This window comes from Corythoichthys intestinalis, chromosome 5 (assembly GCF_030265065.1).
Source record: "Corythoichthys intestinalis isolate RoL2023-P3 chromosome 5, ASM3026506v1, whole genome shotgun sequence".
Taxonomy (NCBI): Eukaryota; Metazoa; Chordata; class Actinopteri; order Syngnathiformes; family Syngnathidae; genus Corythoichthys; species Corythoichthys intestinalis.
The window spans coordinates 27,898,158-27,924,457 of NC_080399.1; the positions used below are offsets into that span (position 1 = coordinate 27,898,158).

Sequence of the window (26,300 nt, forward strand, 5' to 3'; positions counted from 1 at the left end):
TTGAAAGTATATATTCGTCCGAGTTTTATTCATTTTTTTCTTAATGCATTGCCAAAAGGTATATGATCGGTAAAAATTATTGGGAATGATTGGAATTAAACCGGGAGCAAAAAAAAAAGCAATCGGATCGGGAAATATCGGGATCGGTAGATACTCAAACAAAACGATCGGGATCGGATCGGGAGCAAAAAAACAGGATCGGAACAACCCTAAGTAATTGTCCTAATTAGTGCGTGTACAGTTCGGCAAGTTCGAAAACGACATGTAACCAACACATTTCTGTCTAAAGTGCCATTTTACCAGGAAGGCATCGTGAAACCGCAAACCATTCAAAATCAGTTGCATTGTTGCCATGATGTACCACCAGCAATCGAACATCTGTGTTGTGACCAGGAGATTGGTAAATCTCATTTGAAGTATAAAAATATTGTACCTTTTATTACATGTTCACAGACATATTGTGATGGGACTGTAATTCTAAGTAATACCAACACAAATTGCTACCAATATCCTTTACAAAAAATAGAGAATGAGTTTTGGGTTATGTCAGCAAACCTCTCAACAAAGGTTGCGAGGAGTGAGTCACACTGAGACAGCTTGATGAGCAATCGTTGTGGCTGATGAGGAGGAAAGCTGCGCATTTGCTCTCACTTTGGTATCAAATCACACAATTAACCACTTAGCTACACCTAAAGTAAGCTCGTCTGGGCACAAACCTACGCATCTATTTTCTGTCGGGGCCATTTCCAAACCATTTTTCCACACATTATATTACATCATTGCGTAAAAATGAGCCGGGCTGGATTTACTCGCCTCGCCGGCCGCAAATCGACAATGATAGGGATAATAATAGGTCTGTTTGCCAAAGCAGGGGAAGTGGTGCACTTTAGTTTGAAAAACAAATATTTATATATGGGGCCCAGAGAGTGGTCCTAGCAACTCTGTCTGAGGAAGTCAGCTCCTCGCTACCTTGAGCATCATTCAGTGTCAGCAGCCTCTTTCACGCTGTCTGGTGTGACTTTTATAATACTTGTCACACAGTTACAATAACTTTCAACCTCAGTGAGTGTCAGATCTTAAAAAGTGGCATTGTGGATGGAGCAATATCTTGTTTCTATTGCGTCTTTAGTACTAGCTTCCAAGGTGAATAATTTGCCCATACGACAAACAATAAAGGGTGAAAGTACCTCTGGTCCAGGTATTGTGGAATTCCTTACAGTTTACAATCAGGTCTCGTCTTGCTTCTGTTAGGTCTCTAACACTACTGTACCAGATGTTGGAAACCTCCCAGATAGACTTTGTCCCCGTTTCGTGTTGGCGCTGACATATTTTAGTTATAGTAGTTCAGTTAGTTTAGTTTAGCTAAGTATTTTTGAGATTGAGACCTATTTAGGGTCTTTGCAGCTTTTTCTCAGCTCAATGGGCAGTTGAAGTTTGAAGTAATGTACTGTATTAAAAAATAGAGATCTCGCAAAAATGAATAAGAACTGTAATCTCGCAAAAATTAATATGAACCGTAATGAAGGACACTTTTGGAATCCTATGCATTTTAAAAAGTGACTTTTCCCCAATTCCCAAGTCCAATTTAGTATCTGAACAGGGAGGTCAGGCAATGAAAGCACCTGTCATTCAATGTTGAGCTAAACTGTTAGGTCGTTCCTGCTCAGTTTAACAAGAAATTTAGGGGGGGGGGGAGAAGAATGTGTCTAAATTTGTCCAAAACATCATTTACTGTGCTCAAATTCTGTTTAAGCGAAAACAAAAACTTTATGTGATTCATTTTTGGAGCGCTTGCTGCTCATAGTGTGCCTGCCAATGAGTCACTATACTGTCTAATGATGTTTCCTTCTCCAGCGTAACTCTGGCGAACAAGTGAGCACTAAATTGATTTGAAATACTTTGGTGACAGAACACTGAGTAACTACTACTGTGCATATAAAATATTTAGTCATTTTCCAATTTCTATTCTGCTTCATCGTGTTCAGCGTCAGACCATGAAGTGGGTTTTCAGACTAGGGTCTCTGGTTCTGCAGGCAATGTTTCAGGGTTCCACAAATTACTTGTAATAATCGCAATACCAGTAAAAAAAATTTTTTTTAAAAACCGAAACAATCTTTCCTGCTTAACTTACCTTTCATCTTATTAAAAACTCTGCTATGATTGTAACACATGATCACATTCTAGAAATCCTTAACCCCCACAGTATTAAGGACATTTTTCAAACGGGATTATGGTCCTACCCTACCAATAACAAAAAGGCATATTTTGAATAACATTGTATTTCTATTTGAATAAAGGTGTCTTTTCCAGAGAAATAAAAGCGTGCTTTACATAGACATCTGGCAAGCAGCTCGGCCTGTTCGGAACGACAAACGAAGACACTTTGAAGCTTTAGTGTAACATACTTTATTTTGTCAATATTTTGAAGTTGTTTTGGAAAGCAAAACTTTGTATTTATGGGATTAAGATTTTTTTTATCCGGAGAAATGTGTATACCGTAATTTTCGGACTATAAGGCGCACCTAACTATAAGCCGCCACCCACCAAATTTGACACGAAAATGGATTTTGATCATAGATAAGCTGTATTGGACTATAAGCCGCAGCTGTCCTCATTGTATTATGAGATATTTACACCAATAGATATTAACCAGTTACACTTTATTTGACTGCGGCATCATAAGATGTCGTAAGACCAAATGAACCACCATAAAGCTTTGAACCAATTGGCTACAAAGCTTGATTGTTTCAAGAAGCTTCATTTGGCAGTCACTGCTCCCTTGGGGGAGACATTCAACCTCTGCTGCCACCTCCTGTAAACACTGTTGTCGTCCAAAATGTCTCCTAGCATGCATCGCAATGCTACAAATGTAAACAACAATTAAAATTCATGTTCCGTGCTAATTATTTCTTCAGTTACTGTTCTAGTTGTTTCATTAATTGCTAGTTATGGTGTTTGGTAACACTTTATTTGACAGTGGTGCCATAAGACTGTCATAATACCATCATAATTATGACATGACACTGCCATGAGCATGGATGAATGCTTATGACAGATGTCATTTTGTCATCTGGCAAATTGTCTGACTTTTGAATGGATGTAAAAGATCCGAGCTGAACGTAAATGGAGTCACTTAATTTGCCGGATGACATTTAATGACATCTGTCATAAGCATTTATTAATGCCCATGATAGTGTAATGGCATAATTATGAGAGTCTTATGGCAGTGTTGACCCCGCTGTCAAATAAAGTGTTGCCTATTAACCAAATAAATAAACAAATAAGCTGCACTGGACTATAAGACGCAGGATTCAAAATAAAGGGGAAAAAGTAGCGGCTTATAGACCGGAAATTAAGGTACAAAAGGCAACTTTTTCATTCTCAAGACATTTAGAGCTAGACAGAAACCAGGGATGTCGGGTGCTGCTTGTTTCAGCAGAAACTTCACTGGTTAAACCAGGACCCACAGTGGTACTTGAGGACCGGTTGGGCCACCTCTGACATATACTGACCATTAACCAATTGGTTTTATAGCGAGGCCTTTAAAAGCTGTTGTCATTCTAAGATGTCCTTTTAGCTGATAATTTTGTGAGCTCCTATATGGAATGTAAAATTTGGGGGGTTTGGCAGCTTTTTTATTTTTCATTACTACTGAAAGAACTATGACACTTTGGGGCGTCTCCTCCTTTGGTACATCCTCACTGAGCAAGGAAAGGGGAATTCACTTGACAAACATCCTCACAACTCACCAGGAATGACTCAGTGCATTTATGGCTGAAAACAGTGAGTTTGTGAGAAACTACAAAACAACAGTCCATCACTGAGCCAGAAATTCTGTCAGTCAATGTGGCGGAGTTAGCCAGCAGCATACGGGCAGGTGTGCAGCAGAGCAGATGTTGTCACTCAAGTATGGAAGTAAAAGCGCAGCTGGAACTAATTTGCGACTAAGGGAGGGGTGTGGTCGCCCAGAATATTGACTCGAAAGCCTCAGATGATTTAGGTTTGAAGAACAACATTTCATAGATCATGGTGCAGGTTGAGCCAGCATTTCTTTGCAGCCGCCGTATGACAAACGGTCTCGATGCACAGCCAAAATCCCTGCTGTTACCAGCAACAGAGTTTCAACTGGGCCTGTGAATGAAAGTACGAGAGACTTTTCCTTACAGCAATGGCGTCAAACTTATTTTCTATGGGAGCCAGATATTAGTTTTATTTGCCCCCAAGCGAGCAGTTATAGCGGTTAGAACACATAAACGTATAAGTACTAGAAGGATAACGTTTTAGCAGACATCAAAGTCCAGTATGTGCCTTTGTTTTAAGTTTACCGTTTTGTTCAAATCACATAGAAGAATGTGCAAATCTATAGGTGATCTTCTGAGGAAATAATGATTGAAGATAAATGCAATAGTCACAATTTGAATTGTGAATTTCTATGGTTATATTTTGTATTATGCTGTACAAAACCTAACATAAGTGTGTCTGTTATTGTTTTGGCTCCATTTTAAGAATATGCGAGAGGCTGTCTAAATGCTGCTGGTTTCAGAAATAAAACAAAAACATGTGGCTTGCCAATGATGCCTGCTAGCCAGGAGTCAAGCAGTAGTAAGTGAATTTTCTGCCTCTACAGACCTCAAGATCAAAGCTAACGCTTGATATGTTTCATTTTATGATTTTTTTTTTTTTCTTTTGTCATTTCTGGTCTCAGCACACAGTGTAGCACGCAGACAGTTAATTTGTCCACCTCGTAAGCAAAACCTGTCAAACTATATTTTTGTAAATGCCAAAAACTATAATTAATTTAAAAAATATGTTATTAAAAAAATACATTATATCTTTTTATTTTTTTGAAATTTCTTCATTGTTTATCCAAACAATTTACTTTTAGTTGTATCAAGCATTCAAAAAGAACAAGAAACTTGAAAACACAACTGTAGCCCCATTGTATGACAGGCCATATTCTGTGTTGGATCCCTACTAATTCCATCTGTCCGTCCGTCCGTCCATCCATCCATCCAATCATATGCCGCTTAAACCGGGGCCGGGTCGCGGGGCAGCAGCTTTAGCAGGGAAGCCCAGACTTCCCTCTCCCCAGCCACTTCAACCAGCTCCTCCGGTGGGATCCCAAGGCGTTCCCAGGCCAGCTGAGAGACATGGTCTCTCCAGCGTGTCCTAGGTCATCCCCGGGGCCTCCGTCCGGTGGGACATGCCAACACCTCTCCAGGGAGGCATCCAGGAGGCAGCCGAACCAGATGCCCGAGCCACCTCAACTGGCTCCTCTCAACACGAAGGAGTAGCGGCTCGACACCAAGTCCCTCCTGGATGACCGAGCTTCTCACCCTATCTCTAACGGAGAGTCCGGACACCCTGCGGAGGAAACTCATTTCGGCCGCTTGTAGCCGGGATCTTGTTCATCCGGTCATGACCTACAGCCCGTGACCATAGGTGAGGGTAGGAACGTAGATCAACTGATAAATCGAGAGCTTCGCCTTTCGGCTCAGCTCCTTCACCATTACGGACTGGCGGAGTCCACATCACTGCAGACGCTGCACCGATCCGCCTGTCGATCTCCCCCTCCCTCCTACCCTCAATCGTGAACAAGACCCCAAGATACTTGAACTCCTCCACTTGGGGCAGGATCTCATCTCATCCCCGACCCGGAGAGGGCACACCACCCTTTTCCAGCTGAGGACCATGGTCTCAGATTTGGAGGTGCGGATCTTCATCCCAAACGCTTCACATTCGGCTGCGAACCGCTCCACTGTGAGTTGGAGGCAGAGGTGTCACGTCCCATTAGGCAAACCAGGCAATTGCCTAGGGCCCCCAGCCAGCAGGGGCCCCCAGAAGGGCCAACAGATTTAACACACGCAGCTTTACTGCACTGTCGCAGCGACAAGTGCAACAGTGCCAGTGAAAGCCTTGTGTCTGAGTTCTCTGAAGGGGCCCCTTCACTCGCTCTACACCCCCCCCACATGACTCAGAGTGAGAGTAAGCGGCGAATTGGCTTTTTTTAAATTGCTTGTATCCAAAATGAAGAGAAGTTATCCATCTGGAAGCGATAAAAGAAAGAAAAAAAAGCAGAAGAGGAGAAAAGGAAGCAAGACAGCGAGGAGTCTACTATGTTACTGTAGTAGTAGACATCAAAGTCCAGTATGTGCCTTTGTTTTAAGTTTACCGTTTTGTTCAAATCACATAGAAGAATGTGCAAATCTATAGGTGATCTTCTGAGGAAATAATGATTGAAGATAAATGCAATAGTCACAATTTGAATTGTGAATTTCTATGGTTATATTTATTATTATGCTGTACAAAACCTAACATAAGTGTGTCTGTTATTGTTTTGGCTCCATTTTAAGAATATGCGAGAGGCTGTCTAAATGCTGCTGGTTTCAGAAATAAAACAAAAACATGTGGCTTGCCAATGATGCCTGCTAGCCAGGAGTCAAGCAGTAGTAAGTGAATTTTCTGCCTCTACAGACCTCAAGATCAAAGCTAACGCTTGATATGTTTCATTTTATGATTTATTTTTTTTTCTTTTGTCATTTCTGGTCTCAGCACACAGTGTAGCACGCAGACAGTTAATTTGTCCACCTCGTAAGCAAAACCTGTCAAACTATATTTTTGTAAATGCCAAAAACTATAACTAATTTAAAAAATATGTTATTAAAAAAATACATTATATCTTTTTATTTTTTTGAAATTTCTTCATTGTTTATCCAAACAATTTACTTTTAGTTGTATCAAGCATTCAAAAAGAACAAGAAACTTGAAAACACAACTGTAGCCCCATCGTATGACAGGCCATATTCTGTGTTGGATCCCTACTAATTCCATCTGTCCGTCCGTCCGTCCATCCATCCATCCAATCATATGCCGCTTAAACCGGGGCCGGGTCGCGGGGCAGCAGCTTTAGCAGGGAAGCCCAGACTTCCCTCTCCCCAGCCACTTCAACCAGCTCCTCCGGTGGGATCCCAAGGCGTTCCCAGGCCAGCTGAGAGACATGGTCTCTCCAGCGTGTCCTAGGTCATCCCCGGGGCCTCCGTCCGGTGGGACATGCCAACACCTCTCCAGGGAGGCATCCAGGAGGCAGCCGAACCAGATGCCCGAGCCACCTCAACTGGCTCCTCTCAACACGAAGGAGTAGCGGCTCGACACCAAGTCCCTCCTGGATGACCGAGCTTCTCACCCTATCTCTAACGGAGAGTCCGGACACCCTGCGGAGGAAACTCATTTCGGCCGCTTGTAGCCGGGATCTTGTTCATCCGGTCATGACCTACAGCCCGTGACCATAGGTGAGGGTAGGAACGTAGATCAACTGATAAATCGAGAGCTTCGCCTTTCGGCTCAGCTCCTTCACCATTACGGACTGGCGGAGTCCACATCACTGCAGACGCTGCACCGATCCGCCTGTCGATCTCCCCCTCCCTCCTACCCTCAATCGTGAACAAGACCCCAAGATACTTGAACTCCTCCACTTGGGGCAGGATCTCATCTCATCCCCGACCCGGAGAGGGCACACCACCCTTTTCCAGCTGAGGACCATGGTCTCAGATTTGGAGGTGCGGATCTTCATCCCAAACGCTTCACATTCGGCTGCGAACCGCTCCACTGTGAGTTGGAGGCAGAGGTGTCACGTCCCATTAGGCAAACCAGGCAATTGCCTAGGGCCCCCAGCCAGCAGGGGCCCCCAGAAGGGCCAACAGATTTAACACACGCAGCTTTACTGCACTGTCGCAGCGACAAGTGCAACAGTGCCAGTGAAAGCCTTGTGTCTGAGTTCTCTGAAGGGGCCCCTTCACTCGCTCTACACCCCCCCCACATGACTCAGAGTGAGAGTAAGCGGCGAATTGGCTTTTTTTAAATTGCTTGTATCCAAAATGAAGAGAAGTTATCCATCTGGAAGCGATAAAAGAAAGAAAAAAAAGCAGAAGAGGAGAAAAGGAAGCAAGACAGCGAGGAGTCTACTATGTTACTGTAGTTTTATGTCCTAATGTAGTAGAAGCCAGGCACTTTGAGGGTCCTAAAAAGCGCTCTATGAGACCGAGGCGTTATTATTTCCTGACTGTCTCAGGAAATTAGAATATTGTGTATTCTAATTTCCTGAGACAGTCCTGTATATATACACAGGACTGTCTCAAAAAATTAGAATATTGTGTATTCTAATTTCCTGAGACAGTCCAGTATATTAAATATGCTTTTGATCCAAGTCCAACTGTGCCCCTTACTTGCACACGCTCGAAGGGCACCATGTCCCCCGGGGACCCTTGCTACGCCTCTGGTTGGCGGTCACGGCTTGATGACACCAACAGCACCACATCATCTGCAAAAAGCAGCAATGCAATGCTGAGGCCACCAAACCGGACCCCGTCAACAGTTGCGCCTAGAAATTCTGTCCATAAAAATTCTGAACAGAATCGGTGACGAAGGTGACAAACACTCACTGGGAACAAATTTCACTTACTGCCAGCAATGCCGACCAAACTCTGACACTGGTCGTACAGGGACCGAGCAGCCCTTACCAAGGGGTCGGTACCCCGTACTCCCAGATCACCACCCACAGGACTCCCCGAGGCACACGGTCGAACGCCTTCTCCAAATCCACAAAACACATGTAGATTGGTTAAGCGAACTCCCATGCACCCTCGAGGATCCTGCCGAGGGTGTAGAGCTGGTCCACTGTTCCACGGCCGGGACGAAAACCACACTGCTCCTCCTGAATCCGAGATTCAACTTCACGACGGACCCTCCGCTCCAGCACCCCTGATTAGACTTTACCGGGGAGGCTGAGGAGTGTTATCCAGCTATAATTAGAAGACACCCTCCGGTCCCCCTTCTTAAAAAGGGGGACCACCACCCCGCTCTGCCAATCCAGAGGCACTGTCCCCGATGTCCACGCGATGTTGTAGAGGCATGTCATCCCGACTGATTTCCCTAGCATATTGAATCATTCCCTCTGAATTTGGTTATTACTATTATTGGCGTGTGAGATTTGGCCTGCAATCCTTGAGTTTGATACTCTGCCTTGAATGAAGTGTTTTGCAGCCCGAGTGTTGGCAACAGGAATTCAGAGGATAGACAGATGGACTATTCTTTTGGCAAAGCAGACTACGTTACATAACCCTATGCTAAATTTCTGATCTTTTTACATTAAGTATGGAATTAAAGCCATTTAGAGGCACTGGGAGGAGACTCCTGACGTGATTAACTGCCAAATGTCTCCTAGTTCTGGATCCCAGAGGAAAATAGAACTGATAATAATGAGGTGAAATGTATGCAATTGCAGATCCTAACAACTACCTTGTTGTCTTTTTTTTTTCTGTCAGGAGGGCAATTAGATTTTTTTGTTTTATTTTGAACCGATATCCACTTGTTTTGTCAAAGCAATCATTCTCAAACTTGTGTTGCATAACAATCAGGCCTTGTGGGCCTGGACTTTCTGACATCATTTATTTATATTGCAACGGACAACAATAGATGAACTTAATGTACGTAATTTGTTAACATTCAGTTTTTCAAGCAATGCAGTGTGCATATCACCTAACATGTTAAAAATCACGGAGTGATATTCGAGGCTAACCTTTGAAAAGCAGATTAGTTCTGTTGTAAAAGCAAGTTTTTTTCCAGCTCCGTCTCTAGGCCAAAGTGAAGCCTTTTCTTAGTCGCCACGACCTTGAAAAAGCAATTCACGCATTTATAAGCTCAAGGCTGGATTACTGTAATGCACTTTATGTTGGCCTCCCAAAGTCCCCAATTTCTCGTCTGCAAGGTACACCCAGATGTGAGCATATTACCCCCGTGCTATCATCACTCCATTAGCTTCCAGTCCATTTTAGAATTGATTTCAAACTTTAACTGTTTGTTTTTAATTCTATTAATGGCCAGTCCATTTTATTTATCGGAAATTTTAACCTTCCATTACCCTTTCAGGACTCTTCGTTCGACTGGCCAGCTTCTTTTACATGTTCCGAGGTCGAAACTTAAACAGTGGGGAGGTCGATCATTTGCGGTTGCTACCCCTAGTCAGTGGAATAGCCTTCCCCCTGAAATCCGCACCACCACGAATCTAGGTCTTTTTAAGTCTTGGTTAAAAACACACCTTTTTAGACTCGCCTTTTATACAGATGAAGATAGTCTGGTTTTATTTGGTTCTATTTGGTTTTATTTGCTTTAGAGTTTTTAATGATTTTAGATTTTATCGGTTTTATTGTTTTATTTTCTGGACTTCTATCGCGATGAGCTGTTTTTGTTTCATTTCTTTCTTTTCTTAATGTCATTGTATAATATTTTCCTGCCTTTTATTTATCTTGAGTCATGTTTTGTTGTAAAACACCATGAGGGCCTTTCAGGTTTTTGTAAAGGGCTATGTAAATAAATTTGATTGATTGATTGATTGATTGATTGATTGATTGATTGATTGATTGATTGATTGATTGATTGATTGATTGATTGATTGATTGATTGATTGATTGATTGATTGATAATAGTTGGCTGTGTAGCTACGTGAGGAAAAACACCAAGCACATTCAAGCAAATATCAAATGTGGGCGTCTCATTTAGGGCTCTTTTTAAAATCATTGTTATTCTTGTAATAAACGTAAAAACTTTTGTGGCCTTCGATTTTAGTGAAGAACAGCTAATTGGGTGATTTTCAAAAAATACACTACAGAAACCACTGCACAAAGAGAAGCTGACTGGTTTGTGCATTATGTTGCTGCGTAATCTCCATACCGGCAGGTGGCAGCAGTCTGAATCTGTCTTGTTTCAATCTCTTAAAGCAATTTTTTAAAGAGAAAAATGTGGAAGCAACTTGTCACTCTTTGTGTCAATTTTTAATGGCTGCCATGGCGCCAAATGCTACACAAAGACGACAGAAGAGCGTCCGGCATGGCAGCCTGAGTGGAAATGTGGGCAGAGAAGAACACACACGCACCCGCCATCATGGGTTTGGCTTGGACTGAAGGAGGGGAAACCAGAACACATCTAAAAATAAGTCATTTTAAAGACAAATGGAGTGAAGAATCCAGTTTCTTACCACTGATTTCAATGCAAATAGCTTCAGTGCATCCAGCCACAGTAGCATTTACTGCGTCTGGCCACAACTATATTGACTGCATAGTGCTGGAGAATTGCATCACAACTGTATTAACCACACTGGCGTGCAGCTGCATTTATTGCCTTTGTGTTTAAAAAGAGTCACTGCATTAAACTGCAGATTTCACTGGATAAGCCCAAAGCCTTGAACGACCTCTGCTTCTAGCTATGGAAGAAGTAACTGAACTCATTGGAGAACTACTTTAAGCACTAGATTCTCCAGCTGTATTCAGTGTAGATATTCTTAAATCCCTGGGGCAATGTTTCTCCAGTCCATTAATTGGCCTGTTTGTAAGACACTGAGACTTATGTGCTATTGAAGATGGTCAAAGCACATGGTTTTAAATTGTGTCTCTGCCGTGGATATCATCCACGTGGTAAGTGTATACCGCGCCCTCTGACTGGTCCATTTGTATCCTCGTGGCAAGCCACGGCAGACATATGATTTCCAGATGTTGCAGGCCAACCTTTCAAGTGAAGCCAGGAAACTGCAAGCAGTCAATTTCACCGACGTGCTCATTCATTGTAAATGTGATCGTCAGTGTCATTTCTTTTACGTTTATTTGGACACTGCACATCTGCTTACAAGAAACTGTCTCCATGCATGTCAGCTGTAATACTCAGTTTTACAAAACATGCCTTCCCTAGTGGTGATTCAATAAATCCCTGACTGATAGTTTATCTTAAAACAGGGACTTTCAAACCTAAGAGCAGACCATGTTTTGGTTTCCAATGTGCATGCAGATGTTTTGAGGTCGTAATGTGTATTTGCACACATGTGACTAATGTCTCCACCCCGGCGCAACTCAAATTTGTGGAAACACAGCTTTGATTTGGGCATACACAATTCATGTGCGCATTATTCATTCTCTTTAATTTCAGTGGACTCAGTGCATTTCAGTATTTGGTGTAATAAAGCATGTTAACTTCCAATTGGCATGAATATAGAGTGACAACATTGGAAAAGTGATATAACTCAAAACTAAATGAATGTAGAAGTACGCCACAATATTGGCGGAAGGAGCAATCTCTTCATCTTTGAGAAATAAACTTTTGATGCTATTTTGACATCCAAAACAACAATCAAACATAGACTTCAATATTAGTTGACGAGACAGCTCCTACAGACATTGCTCAATGGCTTCCCGTAGGGGGGCGGGCCAGGCAGAGCGTCCTGGCAGCTTTCACTGCGATAAACTCAAACACATGCTGCGTTCTAACGCCGGATTTAGGTGGAAACAGGACGAACATTTTGGTGCATATAAGCAGGCAGGAGTGTCTCAAGAGTGATTTGGTTGAGGATTCAAGGAAATTATTATATAAAATAGCACCATGCATGCACTTTTAAATGTTGGGGAAAAAAATGTATGGAAAAAATGTGCGTAAATGTAGGTTAAAATATTTGCGTAAAATGAATGATAACAGCCCGTTTTTTTACTTTTAACCAATAATCTAGACTGTTTTACGTTTATAGAAATTCTGGGATTTACGCATTTATGTACAAGAAGTTTCAACTTAAAAGTTCTTTGTTTTGTGATGGCCGTCATGTTGGATTTTGTAACCATACACAATAGCGTAACTTTACATTAAAATAATCAGTAATCAATTTTCGGCCAACTGCCCGTTTTTTGGGCAAAAAATAGTAATTTAGACATTTCTGCGTCCATACAAAAAAAAATCGGCTTTTACATGTTTATTTTATGTAACATTTTAATCTAAAAACAAAGAAGGCGAGATAGCCGGCAGGACGTGCTGAGGCAATAGTGACATCGGAATTCAACCTAAATAAGTGGTTTAGACTATGATGGCTGCTATTATTATTATTGTCCATACATATGTTGGTTTGTTATGAACATTTAGTTTTTGCCTGAATACACTGATATATAATTTTGATAAGAAGAAAAAACAAAGGTTTCAGGACAGACCTCTGTGCCTGTGGTAGATGAATAGCTTGTGTCTTGGTGGTTCTCTCTCTACAGAATGGTCTACACTGGGCTTTGCATTGCATCAGCCACTTTTTTTTTGACAAATATAGCTTAGCCACTGGATTTTTCTTTTCACAATAGAGGCAGACTTTTACTGTAAAAACAATCAGGTGGCTTTCGTGGTTCACACACATTCATTGCATCACTGCATGACGGATATTGTTTTGGAAGTTATGTTTCTGTTTGGTACAAACAATTCTTCTTTTAGTATCAGCCACTCTCTGATGGAATAATGCCACTGGATTTCTGAGAATGAAAGGTCCTAATGGAACTTTTGTGTGATTCTGAGGTTTCATTTAATTGCATTAATGTCTGTTTTGGAAGCAGTCTTTACTGTAGGGTGGAAACCGGTCTTCCTATTGCATCAGCCATTCTTGTGATATACTGTAATTTTCACAATAAAGATCTTCTGCGAAACCCATTGCATCCATAAGGCCTCACTGTTTACCCTTCTACTTGCCTGCTGGGTGAAGACGAAAGAGAGCTGCTCTGCCTGGAGCTGCACTGCGGCGTTGCCATCCTTTCGTCCACTTTCCCGCTTCAGATTATCACCTGGGACATGAAGGAAACATAATAAATTAGTCATGCGAGGAACAGGAACAGCTGGCTTATCCACTATAACGTCTTTTTATTGATCCGCTACCAAGTGTCCCATTCCTTTCCTGCTTTCCTTTGGCTGTAGCTAATTCAATTATGAATGAAATGCTCTGTTAGGAGTCGCTGCGAGGCTGCTGTGGTGTGCCAGCGGAATCATATTTCTTATCTTCTAATTTATTGGCTGGCTGCCAGCCAGGGCCGCTCTCTCTTTCTCTCTCTCATTGCTACTTTGAGCCTTAAGTGCCACAACTTTATTCCGTCCGTTTTTATTGATGAATCCCATTTGGATTAGTCCTTTTTCAAGCGAGAGATGCCACGGATGCACTCTGCCCAAATCCCCTCGCCACTGCCTTCCGGAGAGCCGTTCTCTAATCCATTTTAGTCGATGATACCCTGCAGGGCGGCTGCTCGTTTTATGTTTACTGTGGAGTTTAATTAGCAACCGATAGTACAAAGTGACAATGTGTCTCACTCACGCACAACAACACATTTTATGTCAACTTTGAGGGTCAGTTCTCTCTTCTGTCCCTTGTGGAACAAACTCCATAGAGGTGTTGTTGTAGGAGTTTGGTGCCAAAGCAGAAACATCAAAATTACCTTTGAGATAAGCAATCATGGAATTAGTCCGAAAGATAACATGTAAAGCAAAACATACAAATAACTAGGGTTGTTCCGATCATGTTTTTTTGCTCCCGATCCAATCCCAATCGTTTTAGTTTGAGTATCTGCAGATCCCGATATTTCCCGATCCGATTGCTTTTTTTTTGTTTTGCTCCCGATTCAATTCCAATCATTCCCGATAATTTTTCCTGATCATATACATTTTGGCAATGCATTAAGAAAAAAATGAATAAAACTCGGACGAATATATACATTCAACATACAATACATAAGTACTGTATTTGTTTATTATGACAATAAATCCTCAAGATGGCATTTACATTATTAACATTCTTTCTGTGAGAGGGATCCACGGATAGAAAGACTTGTAATTCTTAAAGGATAAATGTGACTTTGTATATTGTGACTAAATATTGCCATCTAGTGTATTTGTTGAGCTTTCAGTAAATGATACTGCAGCCATTTAACTTCTGCCCAAATGCATGATGGGAAGTGCAACCATGATTGTGCGTCGCGGTACCAATTTATATATCTTCTCTGCGTTGGGAAATAACATAGGGTGTTAAGAAAAAGATCAACTACTACCTTTCTTCACCACATTGCTTCCCACGATTATTCTAAACGATGGGAGAGGGATTGTGAGGCTTTAGCCATTTAAAAAAAGGCTCCAAAGGCTGCCAGAATTCACTCTACTCATATTGCGCTTCCTTTTAGCTCTATATACTGTATGGGTAAAACGGCGCCATTATAGATTGAACGTGACAATGCGTGAGTGGGCCGTGCAGCGCATGCGTTAATTGCGTTAAATATTGTAACGTGATAAATGTAAAAAATATTAATTCTCGCCGTTAACGCGATAAATTTGATAACCCTACCTTAAGCTTAAACTAAAGACTCTGGAAGAGTGTCACACATTATGTCTGTAACGTTAAATACAATTAGAAAACGATTTAATTAAAAAATATATATATACAGTGGTACCTCTACATACGAAGTTAATTCGTTCCAGGACCTTGTTTGTAAGTCGAAATGGTCGTATGTCGAGCAGGATTTTCCCATAGGAATACATTATAAGTCCACTAATTCGTTCCACAGCCCAAAAACCTACAGTAAATCCTTAATAAATACTGCTGGTACTATTAAAAATGGCAATTAAACATAACAAAACAAATAAGTTATGAATAAAAATCGGAATAATATAATAATAATAATAATAATCATTCCTGTAAATAATGTAACAAATCGGATTCTAATGTGGCGGACACTTTTTGCTGTACCTGAACGCACCGCGGGGCTGACGTCACAGTGAGATAGGTCAGTGCGGTAGAGATAATACTTTCGTTTTCTCAAGAGCACAGTCAACCGCGGTGGGAAATGGACGTTTTGTGTTGAATAAGTTCTTAAATAAATGATAAAAACGTGACAAAGCTGGCGATTTCCTTGGCGACGTTACCACAATAATATTGTCACCTTAACTTAGAAAGACTGGCGAACGGTGGTCGGAAGAGGACCGTGGAGCTGTATTGTTGAGCCAGCTCATGGATGCGCACCCCAGCGCTCATATTTTTATATAATTTGCATTTTCATTTCAAAGGTAAGCATCACTTTTTTCCTTGTTTGACCAACTGTACCAACGTTTTGAAAATCTGTGTTGATTTCTCACACATGAAAATCCGCCATGCGTTCGTTTGCGGTGCTGTCATGTCGTCGTATTTGGAGCATGTCGTCGGATGTAGAAACAAATGGCGAGTCAAATTTTACGTCGGATGTCGAAAAGATTGGGTGTCGAAGCGATCGTATGTCGAGGTACCACTGTATATATATATATATATATATATATATATATATATATATATATTTTTTTTTTTTTTTTTTTTAAAGGCATGTCTGATATTTTTTTGCCGATTCCGATACTTTGAAAATTCTTTCTATATTGCTTGTCCTCTAAATTAACGGTTAACTGTAGATGTTGGAACTCTAGATTGGTCATATGTGAATGGCAATTTTCAAATGGAGTTCAACAGACATTTAAACGTGGAAATCCTAATTTTGGAGCAAACTTTCTAACCATTTGCAGTATGCTGCACATTCTAAATTCAGTAACCACAAAAATTTGTGGATGGCAGGAGGCAGGCAGGACAAGAATTTATTCCTGTATTTATTCCTGGTAGGTAAATTACGCTATAAATATTCATTGGACATGCAATTGAGCACCAAAGGGTCACAGCCAATAAGAGAGACATGTAGCATCAGATTCCATCATAAGCTCTTATGAAGATGACCATAAAAATGGAGACCAAGTCCAATCATGTAATTTCGTCCATGAGCACTACGAGAGTATGACTAAGTGGCACTAAAAGAACGGAAAGATCGCCATCACACAGATGGCTCTGCTTAAGCTTTAGGAGTTATATTGCCAATAATTCTGATATTTTCTTAATTCTGATATTTTCAGTGGTTTTCTTAAGTTGTGCTTCTGCACAAATGCAGAGCCGGCAGCATGTTGAACTTCCCAGCATGTCACCAAAACCGCAAATGTTACACAGCACCGGATTTGCTTTCAGGGATGACAGAACTTTGATGGCACACTGGCCAATTTCTGTACCTGGGTGGACCTTTCTTTTCATGTTAGGCATTGAAATGTGAGCTACCCTTGACTGTGGGCTTCCCCGGGCCGGTGGACTGCAATGTCAGCAGAAAGGTAAACTGAACAAAGGACACCTCTGTTTCAGCTTTGTCGCATTTCGGCTAAAACAACAAGCTCCAAATGTATTAAGGCAATCACATTCCAGAATCAATAGCTAAACCTGCATGCACCCTTAGAGAAAGAGTATAAAAGTTGGATAATGACATTGCTATAACTCCACCGTCAACTTTTCATTGGGTCACCAGCATTAATGGTTTAACCGATTAAATTGATCCCAAAGACTACAAACGATATATTTCTTTTGAGATGTTTATCATTACTTAAACTGCTGGCCAAAAGTATTGGCACCCCTGCAATTCTGTCAGATAATGCCTAATTTCTCCCAGAAAATGATTGCATTTACAAATGATTTGGTAGTAATATCTTCATTTACTTTGCTTGCAATGAAAAAACAAAAGAGAATGAAAAAAAAAATCATTATTATTTTACACAAAACTCCAAAAATGGGCCAGACAAAAATATTGGCACCCTTTGAAAAATCATGTGAAGCTTCTCTAATCACTGTAATTAACAGCACATGTTACTTACCTGTGGCGTATAACAGGTGGTGGCAATAACTAAATCACACTTGCAGCCAGTTAAAATGGATTAAAGTTGACTCAACGCCTGTCCTGTATCCTTGTGTACCACATTGAGCATTGAGAAAAGAAGAAGACCAAAGAACTGTCTGAGGAGGTGAGAAGCAAAATTGTGAAGAAGCATGGACAATTTCAAGGCTACAAGTCCATCTCCAAAGACCTGAATGTTCCTATGTCTACCATGCGCAGTGTCATCAATAAGTGTAAAGCCCATGGCACTGTGGCTAACCTCCCTGGATGTTGACGGAAAAGAAAAATTGAAGAGAGATTTCAACAAAAGGTTGTGCAGATGGTGGATAAAGAACCTCGACTAACATCCAAACAAGTTCAAGCTGTCCTGCAGTCCGAGGGTACAACAGTGTCAACCAGTACTATCCATCGACGTCAGAATAAAAAGGGACTCTATAGTAGGATACCCAGGAAGACCCCACTTCTGACCCAGAGACATAAAAAAGCCAGGCTGGACTTTGCCAAAACTTACCTGAGAAAGCCAAAAAAGTTTTGGAAGAATGTTCTCTGGTCAGATGAGACAAAAGTAGAGCTTTTTGGGAAAAGGCATCAACATAGAGTTTACAGGGGAAAAAAAGAGGCCTTCAAAGAAATGAACACGGTCCCCACAGTCAAACATGGCGGAGATTCCTCGATGTTTTGGGGTTGCTTTGATCAGGCGTTATGAAGTCTGAAGACTACCCACAAATTTTGCAGCATAATATAGGGCCCCGTGTGAGAAAGCTGGGTCTCCCTCAGAGGTCATGGGTCTTCCAGCAGGACGATCACCCAAAACACACAGCCAAAGCACAAGAAATTGGTTCGAGAGAAAGCACTGGAGACTTCTGAAGTGGCCAGCAATGAGTACAGATTGAATCCCATCGAACACCTTTGGAGAGATCTAAAAATGGCAGTTTGGAGAAGGCAACCTTCAAATCTCAGAGACCTGGAGCAGTTGGCCAAAGAAGAATGGTCTAAAATTCCAGCAGAGCATTGTAAGAATCTCACTGACGGATACTGGAAGCAGTTGTTCGCAGTTATTTTGTCTAAAGGCTGTGCTACCAAGTATTAGGCTGAGGGTGCCAATACTTTTGTCCGGCCCATTTTTGGAGTTTTGTGGAAAAAAAATTTTTTTTTTTTTTTTTAATTCTCTGTTGTGTTTTTTCATTGCAAGCAAAATAAATGGAGATATTACTAACAAAGCATTTGTAATTGCAAAAAAGGACAAAATGAGGGCATGGATTCATAATTTGGTTGAGGACATAACAGAAAGGGATTGGGCTAAGTTGTGTGTGAATGCTCAGACTAAATGCATGAACGCACGGCTGAGACTTATTCAATATAAGTGGATAATGCGAACATACATAACACCTGTAGAACTAAACAGATATAATAAAAACATTCCTGATACCTGCTTTAAATGTACAAGAGAAAATTTTACCCTATTTCACTGTGTATGGCAATGCGGAGAAGTTAAGAAATTTTGGCACGAGGTAAAAAAGATGTTGGAGGAAGTGATTTTAAAAGACATTCCATTCGGACCAAAGCTTTTTTTTGGGGGACTGTTTCCAGATCAACATAATTTTGGTTTAACAATGGCAAAGAAATGCATTGCACTGGTATGGAAATCGAACTATGGACCTTCTACCAAACAGTGGATGAATCAGATGTTATCAGTAACGCCTCTAGAACGCATGACATACATTTTGAAGGGCAAACAACAGACTTTTGAGGACATGTGGACACCTTTTATGAGTTATGTCAAAAAGAGGAAACTAACATGAGATCCACTGGATCAAATTGTGAACTGAGATTCTGTGTTATGGAGGATGAAAGGGGAAGAAGGGGGGGGGGGGTGAAGCTGGAGCTTAATAATGGTTGAGGAACAATTGTTAGCTTTTTCTTTTTGTTTTTTTGTTGTTGTTTTTTTGTGTTCTGGTGTCTTTTTTTGTTTGTTTGTTTTTTGTTTTTGATGGTGTGAATTATTTGTTGGAAAATCAATAAAAAAATACAGTGGGGAAAAAATGAAGCGAGAAAAATCGAGCTATTTCTGGTGCTTTTTTTTCTTCTGTAGCTGCTTGTGTTTGGAGACTGACTTCTGTCACTAGAAGGAAAGGAAAGTCGATTTTTCCATTTTACAGGTTCATTAATTTTCTAAACAAACAGGAGATGATGACACACAATTCAGGAACAAAAAGAAAGCATTAATCATCAATCAAGATATATACATTCATTAAGGAAAAATTTGAAGCTGATTGATCAGGACACATCTCCCAAAACATCACGAGGTGACCCCAGAAGTAGTGCCCCAAATCTCGGTGCGCATACCAGTTATATAGCTGTCGAGTACCGCCCATAGTTAGACAAAACAAAAAGAGCAGAAGTCCTTGTACTGTAGATAACACACAGCTCTGAAAAGATCATGTACAACCATATGAAATGAACAGATATGTATTTGTGTGAATAAATGGAAATATATATCTACACACTATAGTTTCTTTCCAAACCAAGCAGCGGGTTCCACTGAGCCCAGCCACCGTCGCAAAGCACTCACATGTGGACACACTTTGAGCTTCGCCTCCTTTAAATACCAGCATCAGCCACTGGTTATCAGTGTGTGCTACGGACTATTATCCTATTTTTTGGACGATAAGTCGCAGTATTTTTCATAGTTTGGCTGGGGTGCAACTTACACTCAGGAGCGGACTTATGTGTGAAATTATTAACACATTATGTTATTTTGGTGTTTTGGAGGGATACTGATAGTTTGGTAAACTTGTTAGCATGTTCTTTATGCTATAGTTATCTGAATAACTCTTAATAGCTATGGCCACGTTCGCGTTCTGCTTTTGGCAATGTGTGTTCAATTGTATTATAGACTTTTTTTATATTGAAATGCATGCTTTTAGTTTGTGGCGCTTTCACGCCCACGTGAGGGCGCACTCGCACTTGTTTACGTGAAGAAGAGCACTCACACGCCAGAAGAAGACGGACAGCTACGCAGCTCTGAGTGAGTGGGTGGGTGAGTTAGCGAGAGAGAAATATGGCTGCGAATCTACGTTCATTGTTTTTGCTTGTAAAATATCTCTACAGAGGCAACGCTTGTGTTCATCTTTTCTGTTGTTGTTGTGTGTTTTCCACCCGCGATCGGACACTTAGGGCCAGTTGCGTGGTTGTTTAAACGATGTGCTAATGCTAGCGAACGCATGCTAACCGTTTGTGTCATTGCTGTATTAGCACCTAATTAGCATTTATTTACGTTGATGCGAACCTGTTTGCTATCGAGGACGAAATAGATTCAGCAAATTATACGGACGTCCAGCATCATCATTTGGGAGTTTAGCTCGCTGTATAGCCAGGACCGAGCCGTAGCGTCCTGGTGAGGACAGATTATTTGCATTTTGTTGTTCATGCACTGTACATTGTACACTTATTTAGCATGTTGTTCTCTATTGTATTTTTATATTAAATTGCCTTTCAAGATGACATATATGTTCTATGTTCAATGATTTTATCAAGTAAATTTCCCCCAAAAATGTGACTTATACTCAGGTGCGACTTATATATTTTTTTTTTCTCTTCGTTGGGCATTTTATGGCTGGTGCGACTTATACTCAGGTGCAACTTGTAATCCGAAAAATATGGTAAAAGTGTCTACATTCATGCATTTTGTCCACTTCCAAAACAACAGGATCTATGCAATACTGTACATCGAAAACAGCATATTATGTCAAAACTCTTGCCTACACAATGGTAGACAATTTTTAAGTGCTTTGTTTCCCCAGAAATAACCATTTCCATTTCAATTAATACTAATTTTCCTCTAAATTGCTTGGATTTTAACATTTCGGCCAGATACTGTATCTAAAAAACTATACCCATTTGATACTTTTGACTTCATTTTTCTTTTTTATTGACCCAAATTTGGTGTAATCAGCAGCAATACTACCAAACTAAATGACCGCATCAATGAAATAGCGCAAGGCTTATTCAAAGCATCAATGAAATAGCACAAGGCTTATTCAAGAGGTGAGGAAAAAAGGCTTCATTTAGTTAAATTAGCTACTAAATTCAATTTCACCATATAGTATTTGCCCTGCAACTGGCGGGCAACCAGTCCGAGGTATATCCTGCCGCTTGACCAAAATCAGCTTGAATAAGATCCAGTTCACTCACAAACCTACTAAGGATAAGCTTAAGATTTGCATATAAAACAGCATAGCCTTACTTTGATGACTTTGTGAACTTTGTTTTCCTTCGTTACACTCAGAAACAAAATCCATTATTCCACATAGGTTTGCTTTAGTTTTTCACTCTCTTTGTTTACAATAAGAGGAACTACCAAGTCGGGTGAGAAAGAAAGCTCAAACCTAGCATGGATGCTGTGAACTGAGCTCAGTGTCTCTCCAAATCACAATCATGCAGTCACTGTGTAAAAATAACTGCTGAGTGCTTTGATGTCGCTCTGTGGTGAGCTTGAACGACTCCTCATAGACTCTATGACAAACCACTGACATGAAGATTAAAAACAAATCATAGTGTTGGCTTCTACAGAGCATCCGCCTAGGGCCCAAAAGAAGAACAGTGTGGTGGCCATCTTCAGTATTTTCACTCTTTTAAACCTGGTCATGTTTGTTTTGGGTTTTCACTGACTTTTGTTCAAGGGCGTAGGTTGCATAGGGATGGTAGGGACATAAAACTACCAACTTTTCAGGATGCTCAAATTGTCCCAACCAACTTTTAAGAAACCTTATTTGCATTATATAATGACTTCAGTTACATAGGTAATTTAGACTGTCTTCCCATATGTCATAAGGATAGAATCAACTCTACCATTATGAAGTCAATTACAGTACGTTCATTACGTTCAGACTTACATTGACCCCTTTTCACTTGCTGAATGCACCAGGCCATTGTTCTCCCCTCAAATGCACGTTTGATTGGCTGATGTCTTGATCCCCCCCCCCTCCCCACACACACACACACACAACCACGCATTCACAGCCCGACAGAAATACAACATGCCGCTTCCTCCACCCCCTTCGAAGAAGAGGGATATTAGAAGTTTTTTTTCTGCTAGCAGCTGCCACTGTAAGTAATATAAAGAGATGTCAGTGTTGTGGAGTTGGGGAATTCACCACTAATGTTGCTCCTGAAAGTCCAACCTGCATCAGAGTTAGCATAACAATAATCTGTGCGAATTTCTCGAACTCGAGGAGAAACCGCTTTGAAAGAAATATTGTCCTATATGTTTTCTATTGTTAACGTTAATTTAACTGTAAGAAATGCAGTGAACCAAGGTTTGCCCCCTTCTCCCCAGTTTTCATTTTTACTGTACTTATGTGGTCTTAAACCAGCCCAAAGGAACTTTCATTTTTTTGTTGAGTTTGGCATGCTTGTGGACAAAAACAGTAGTGTTTTACCCGGAGGAAGGCTCCCTTTTTATTTGTTTTTGTTATTCCCTGACTAAAAAGTTTTTTTGGGTCACATTTCATTTATTTAGACAGAAAAGTTTGAGTGGTATTAAGACAAATGTTTTTTTTTTTTTCATTTCTGGATTTCCAGACATTTATTCTGGGAGTTTTCAAAATGTTTCCTTTTTAGTTTTTATTAAAAAATAAATAAATAAATAAAAAAGGTTTGAATCGAACGGTGTATCACCTGCACCAATACATATGCACTGCAAAAACACACCTCCTTAAAACTTTAGTGAAAAAAAAACTTAAATTCCCTTGTTTTCAGTGTAAATCTACTAGAAATAAGTGAAATTATCTGCCAGTGCTTCAAGTAAATTTTACTCAGTTAGATTCCTTGAAATTAGAAAAATAGCTAGCTGAAAATAAGCTTAACAGACTTACTTCAAGCAAAGGTTTGTGTATTTATTCTTAAAAAAATATTTTTCCAGTAATACTCTTAATTTTAGAATGGATATTGTTCAAAACATTATTTGAAAGCATTTTTTCTTGATTTAGGTGAAAAATGACCAACCTTTAGATGTATGGGCTTACAGATACAAATAGTAATATTCATTCATTCATTCATTTTCCATGCCGCTTTTTCCTCACGAGGGTCGCGGAGGTGCTGGAGCCTATCCCAGCTAACTCGGGGCAGTAGGCAGGGTACACCCTGAACTGGTTGCCAGCCAATTGCAGGGCACAAGGAGACATACAACCATTCACACGCACACTCATACCTACGGACAATTTAGAGTGTTCAATCAGCCTACCATGCATGTTTTTGGGATGTGGGAGGAAACCGGAGTTCCCGGAGGAAACCCACGCAGGCACGGGGAGAACATGCAAACTCCACACAGGAAGGCCGAAGCCCGGGATTGAACCCTTGATCTTAGAACTGTGAGGCAGACGTGCTAACCACTCAGCCACCGTGCCGCCTAATATATATATATATATATATATATATATATATATATATATATATATATATATATATATATATTTTTTTTTTTAATTAGTTGGCTAAATTTAAGAAAAGTGATCAGATTAAGATGTTCTAAATTTGCAGTGTGAAAGGTAATGTGAGGCAATATCGATTTATTTTGCATTAATCATTTAGCCTATCAATTTATTAGGTTGATATTGGTGAGAAATGTACCCCTGACCCCCATTCATCCAATCTGTTTGATCTTATTAATGTCCCATCCCCAGCAAAAAGTGTACGTGCAGGTTATGCTGTTATATCGTCCCTACCAATATTAATACCAAACCTACTCCCTTGCTTTTGTATGATCACAAATTATTTTACTTCATGAAAAACTTTTCTAGTACTGTTTACAGGCCATATGGTCCTTTATCTCCAGTGGCTCTAAATACTCTGCATTCCACTGATTACATGGTCATGGTCCTCCCTATCTCATGAGCCCCTTTTTGCTCCCTGTAGAAGCTAATATTTGGACTTTAAGAGAAGGAAGTGCATAATTGTAGTACATTTTTTTTGTTTATTATATGCAGCATCTTGCATATTTAAAAACTATGTGTAAATAAAACTTAAATGATATGTGTGTGTTCTTCACTTTACTGTTTTGTCTCATTGTTTATATCTGAATTCCTGCTAATCGGTAGTTTTGGTTGGTAAACTGTTCCACGCCGTGTGACGATGTGACATAAATCTTTCTATTAATGACATGCCCCACGGTCTCCTGCAGCCTAATGATGGGTAAACAGTAGCACACAGGTGACACATTTCTCGCTAGCATGACAGGGAAACCCTCAAAACGATGAGGATGCTGCCAAGTAAGCACAGGTGATGCTATTTTTCGCGTTATTTTAGTCCACAACAATGTTGAGGAAGACGACCAGGTGAGAGGATGGAACGTGGGATGTGCATTATGGGTAAAACAACACAAATATATTTTTTTTCCTGTAGAAGGAATATTTTCAATTAAAAATGGAGATGTGATTTCATTACTATAAAATTATCTATCTCTTTTCATGAACTGTCTGCTAGTTAGCATGTCTGCCTTATAGTTCTGAGGTCCTGGTTTTGAACCGCAGTTGTGGTCTTCCTGTGTGCAGTTTGCAGGTTATCCTGTTGCTTGCGTTCTTTTTTTTAACCCTCCCACATTGCAAAAACATTTACGTATTCCCAAAAGACTTTAAAGAGATTTTGCATTTGAAGTCAACATTGATAAATTATTGGATTGGGGCAAAGCAAAAAAATTGGTTAACAAGAGTGCCTAATTTGAATGAATAAAAACGTTGCTAACTATATGTATTAAAGCTTCAAAATGGGGGGGGTAAGACTGGCCAATAGGGTCACGGATGCTGTAGCCATGTCTGTTGACAGTGCTTAAACTATGCCCCGCTCAAGACTGAACTGTTTGTAAACTACTGTAGGTCCGTGTCTGTCCACGAGCAGCTTGGACTGAAATGCACCGACTGTGGGCCAGAGCCGCAAGGTCCACAGCTTGTCAGACCTCTGTGGCATTCGGGTACATCTTTGCCGTCAGTGTATAAGTTACTTCCAGCACAAAATAGTGTGGGTATAGCCCAAAATGGCAGCGTCTGTACCATTTTCTGTGTTTAAAGATTATTTCATCCGTTATCATAGTTCTAAGAAATTCATGATTTGCATATTTCTACCAGGTCCTTCTCAAAAAATGTGCTTATTTTGATCAAGTTCATTTTCTGTAATGTACTGATGAACATTAGACTTTCATATATTTTAGATTCACAACTGATGTAGTTAAAGCATTTTATTGTTTTAATATTGATGATTTTGGCAAAAAAAGTCAAGAAAAACCAAAAATCCGTATCTCAAAAAATTGGCATATTTCATCCGACCAATGCAAAAAGGTGTTTTTTAATACAAAAAAAAAGTCAACCTTCAATTAATTATATCAGCTGTGCACTCAGTACTTGATCGGGAATCCTTTTGCAGATATGACTGCTTCAATGTGGCGTGGCATGGAGGCAATCAGCCTGTGGCACTGCTGAGGTGTTATGAAGGCCCAGGATGCTTCGATAGTGGCCTTAAGCTCATCCACAGTGTTGGGTCTGGTGTCTCTCAACTTCCTCTTCACAATGTCCCACAGATTCTCAATGGGGTTCAGGTCAGTAGAGTTGGCAGGCCAATTGAGCACAGTAATGCCATGGTCGGTAAACCATTTACCAGTGGTTTTGGCACTGTGAGCAGGTGCCAGGTTGTGCTGAAAAATGATCTTCATCTCCATAAAGCTTTTCAGAAGATGGAAACATGAAGTGCTCCAAAATCTCCTGA

General features: G+C 40.5%; 1 protein-coding gene across 1 annotated transcript in view; it reads right to left on the reverse strand.

Annotated features, from left to right (window-relative positions):
• Positions 1-22,441, reverse strand: part of LOC130916594 (protein inscuteable homolog) — a 53,121-nt gene extending 30,680 nt beyond the window's left edge. The window contains exons 1-2 of the mRNA XM_057837443.1: positions 21,793-22,441; positions 13,534-13,625 (exon numbers count right to left, since the gene is read on the reverse strand). Coding sequence (XP_057693426.1) covers positions 13,534-13,592 — 59 coding nt within the window. The 5' untranslated portion in view covers positions 13,593-13,625; positions 21,793-22,441. The remainder of the gene's footprint in view (positions 1-13,533; positions 13,626-21,792) is intronic.
• Positions 22,442-26,300: the final 3,859 nt, after the last annotated feature.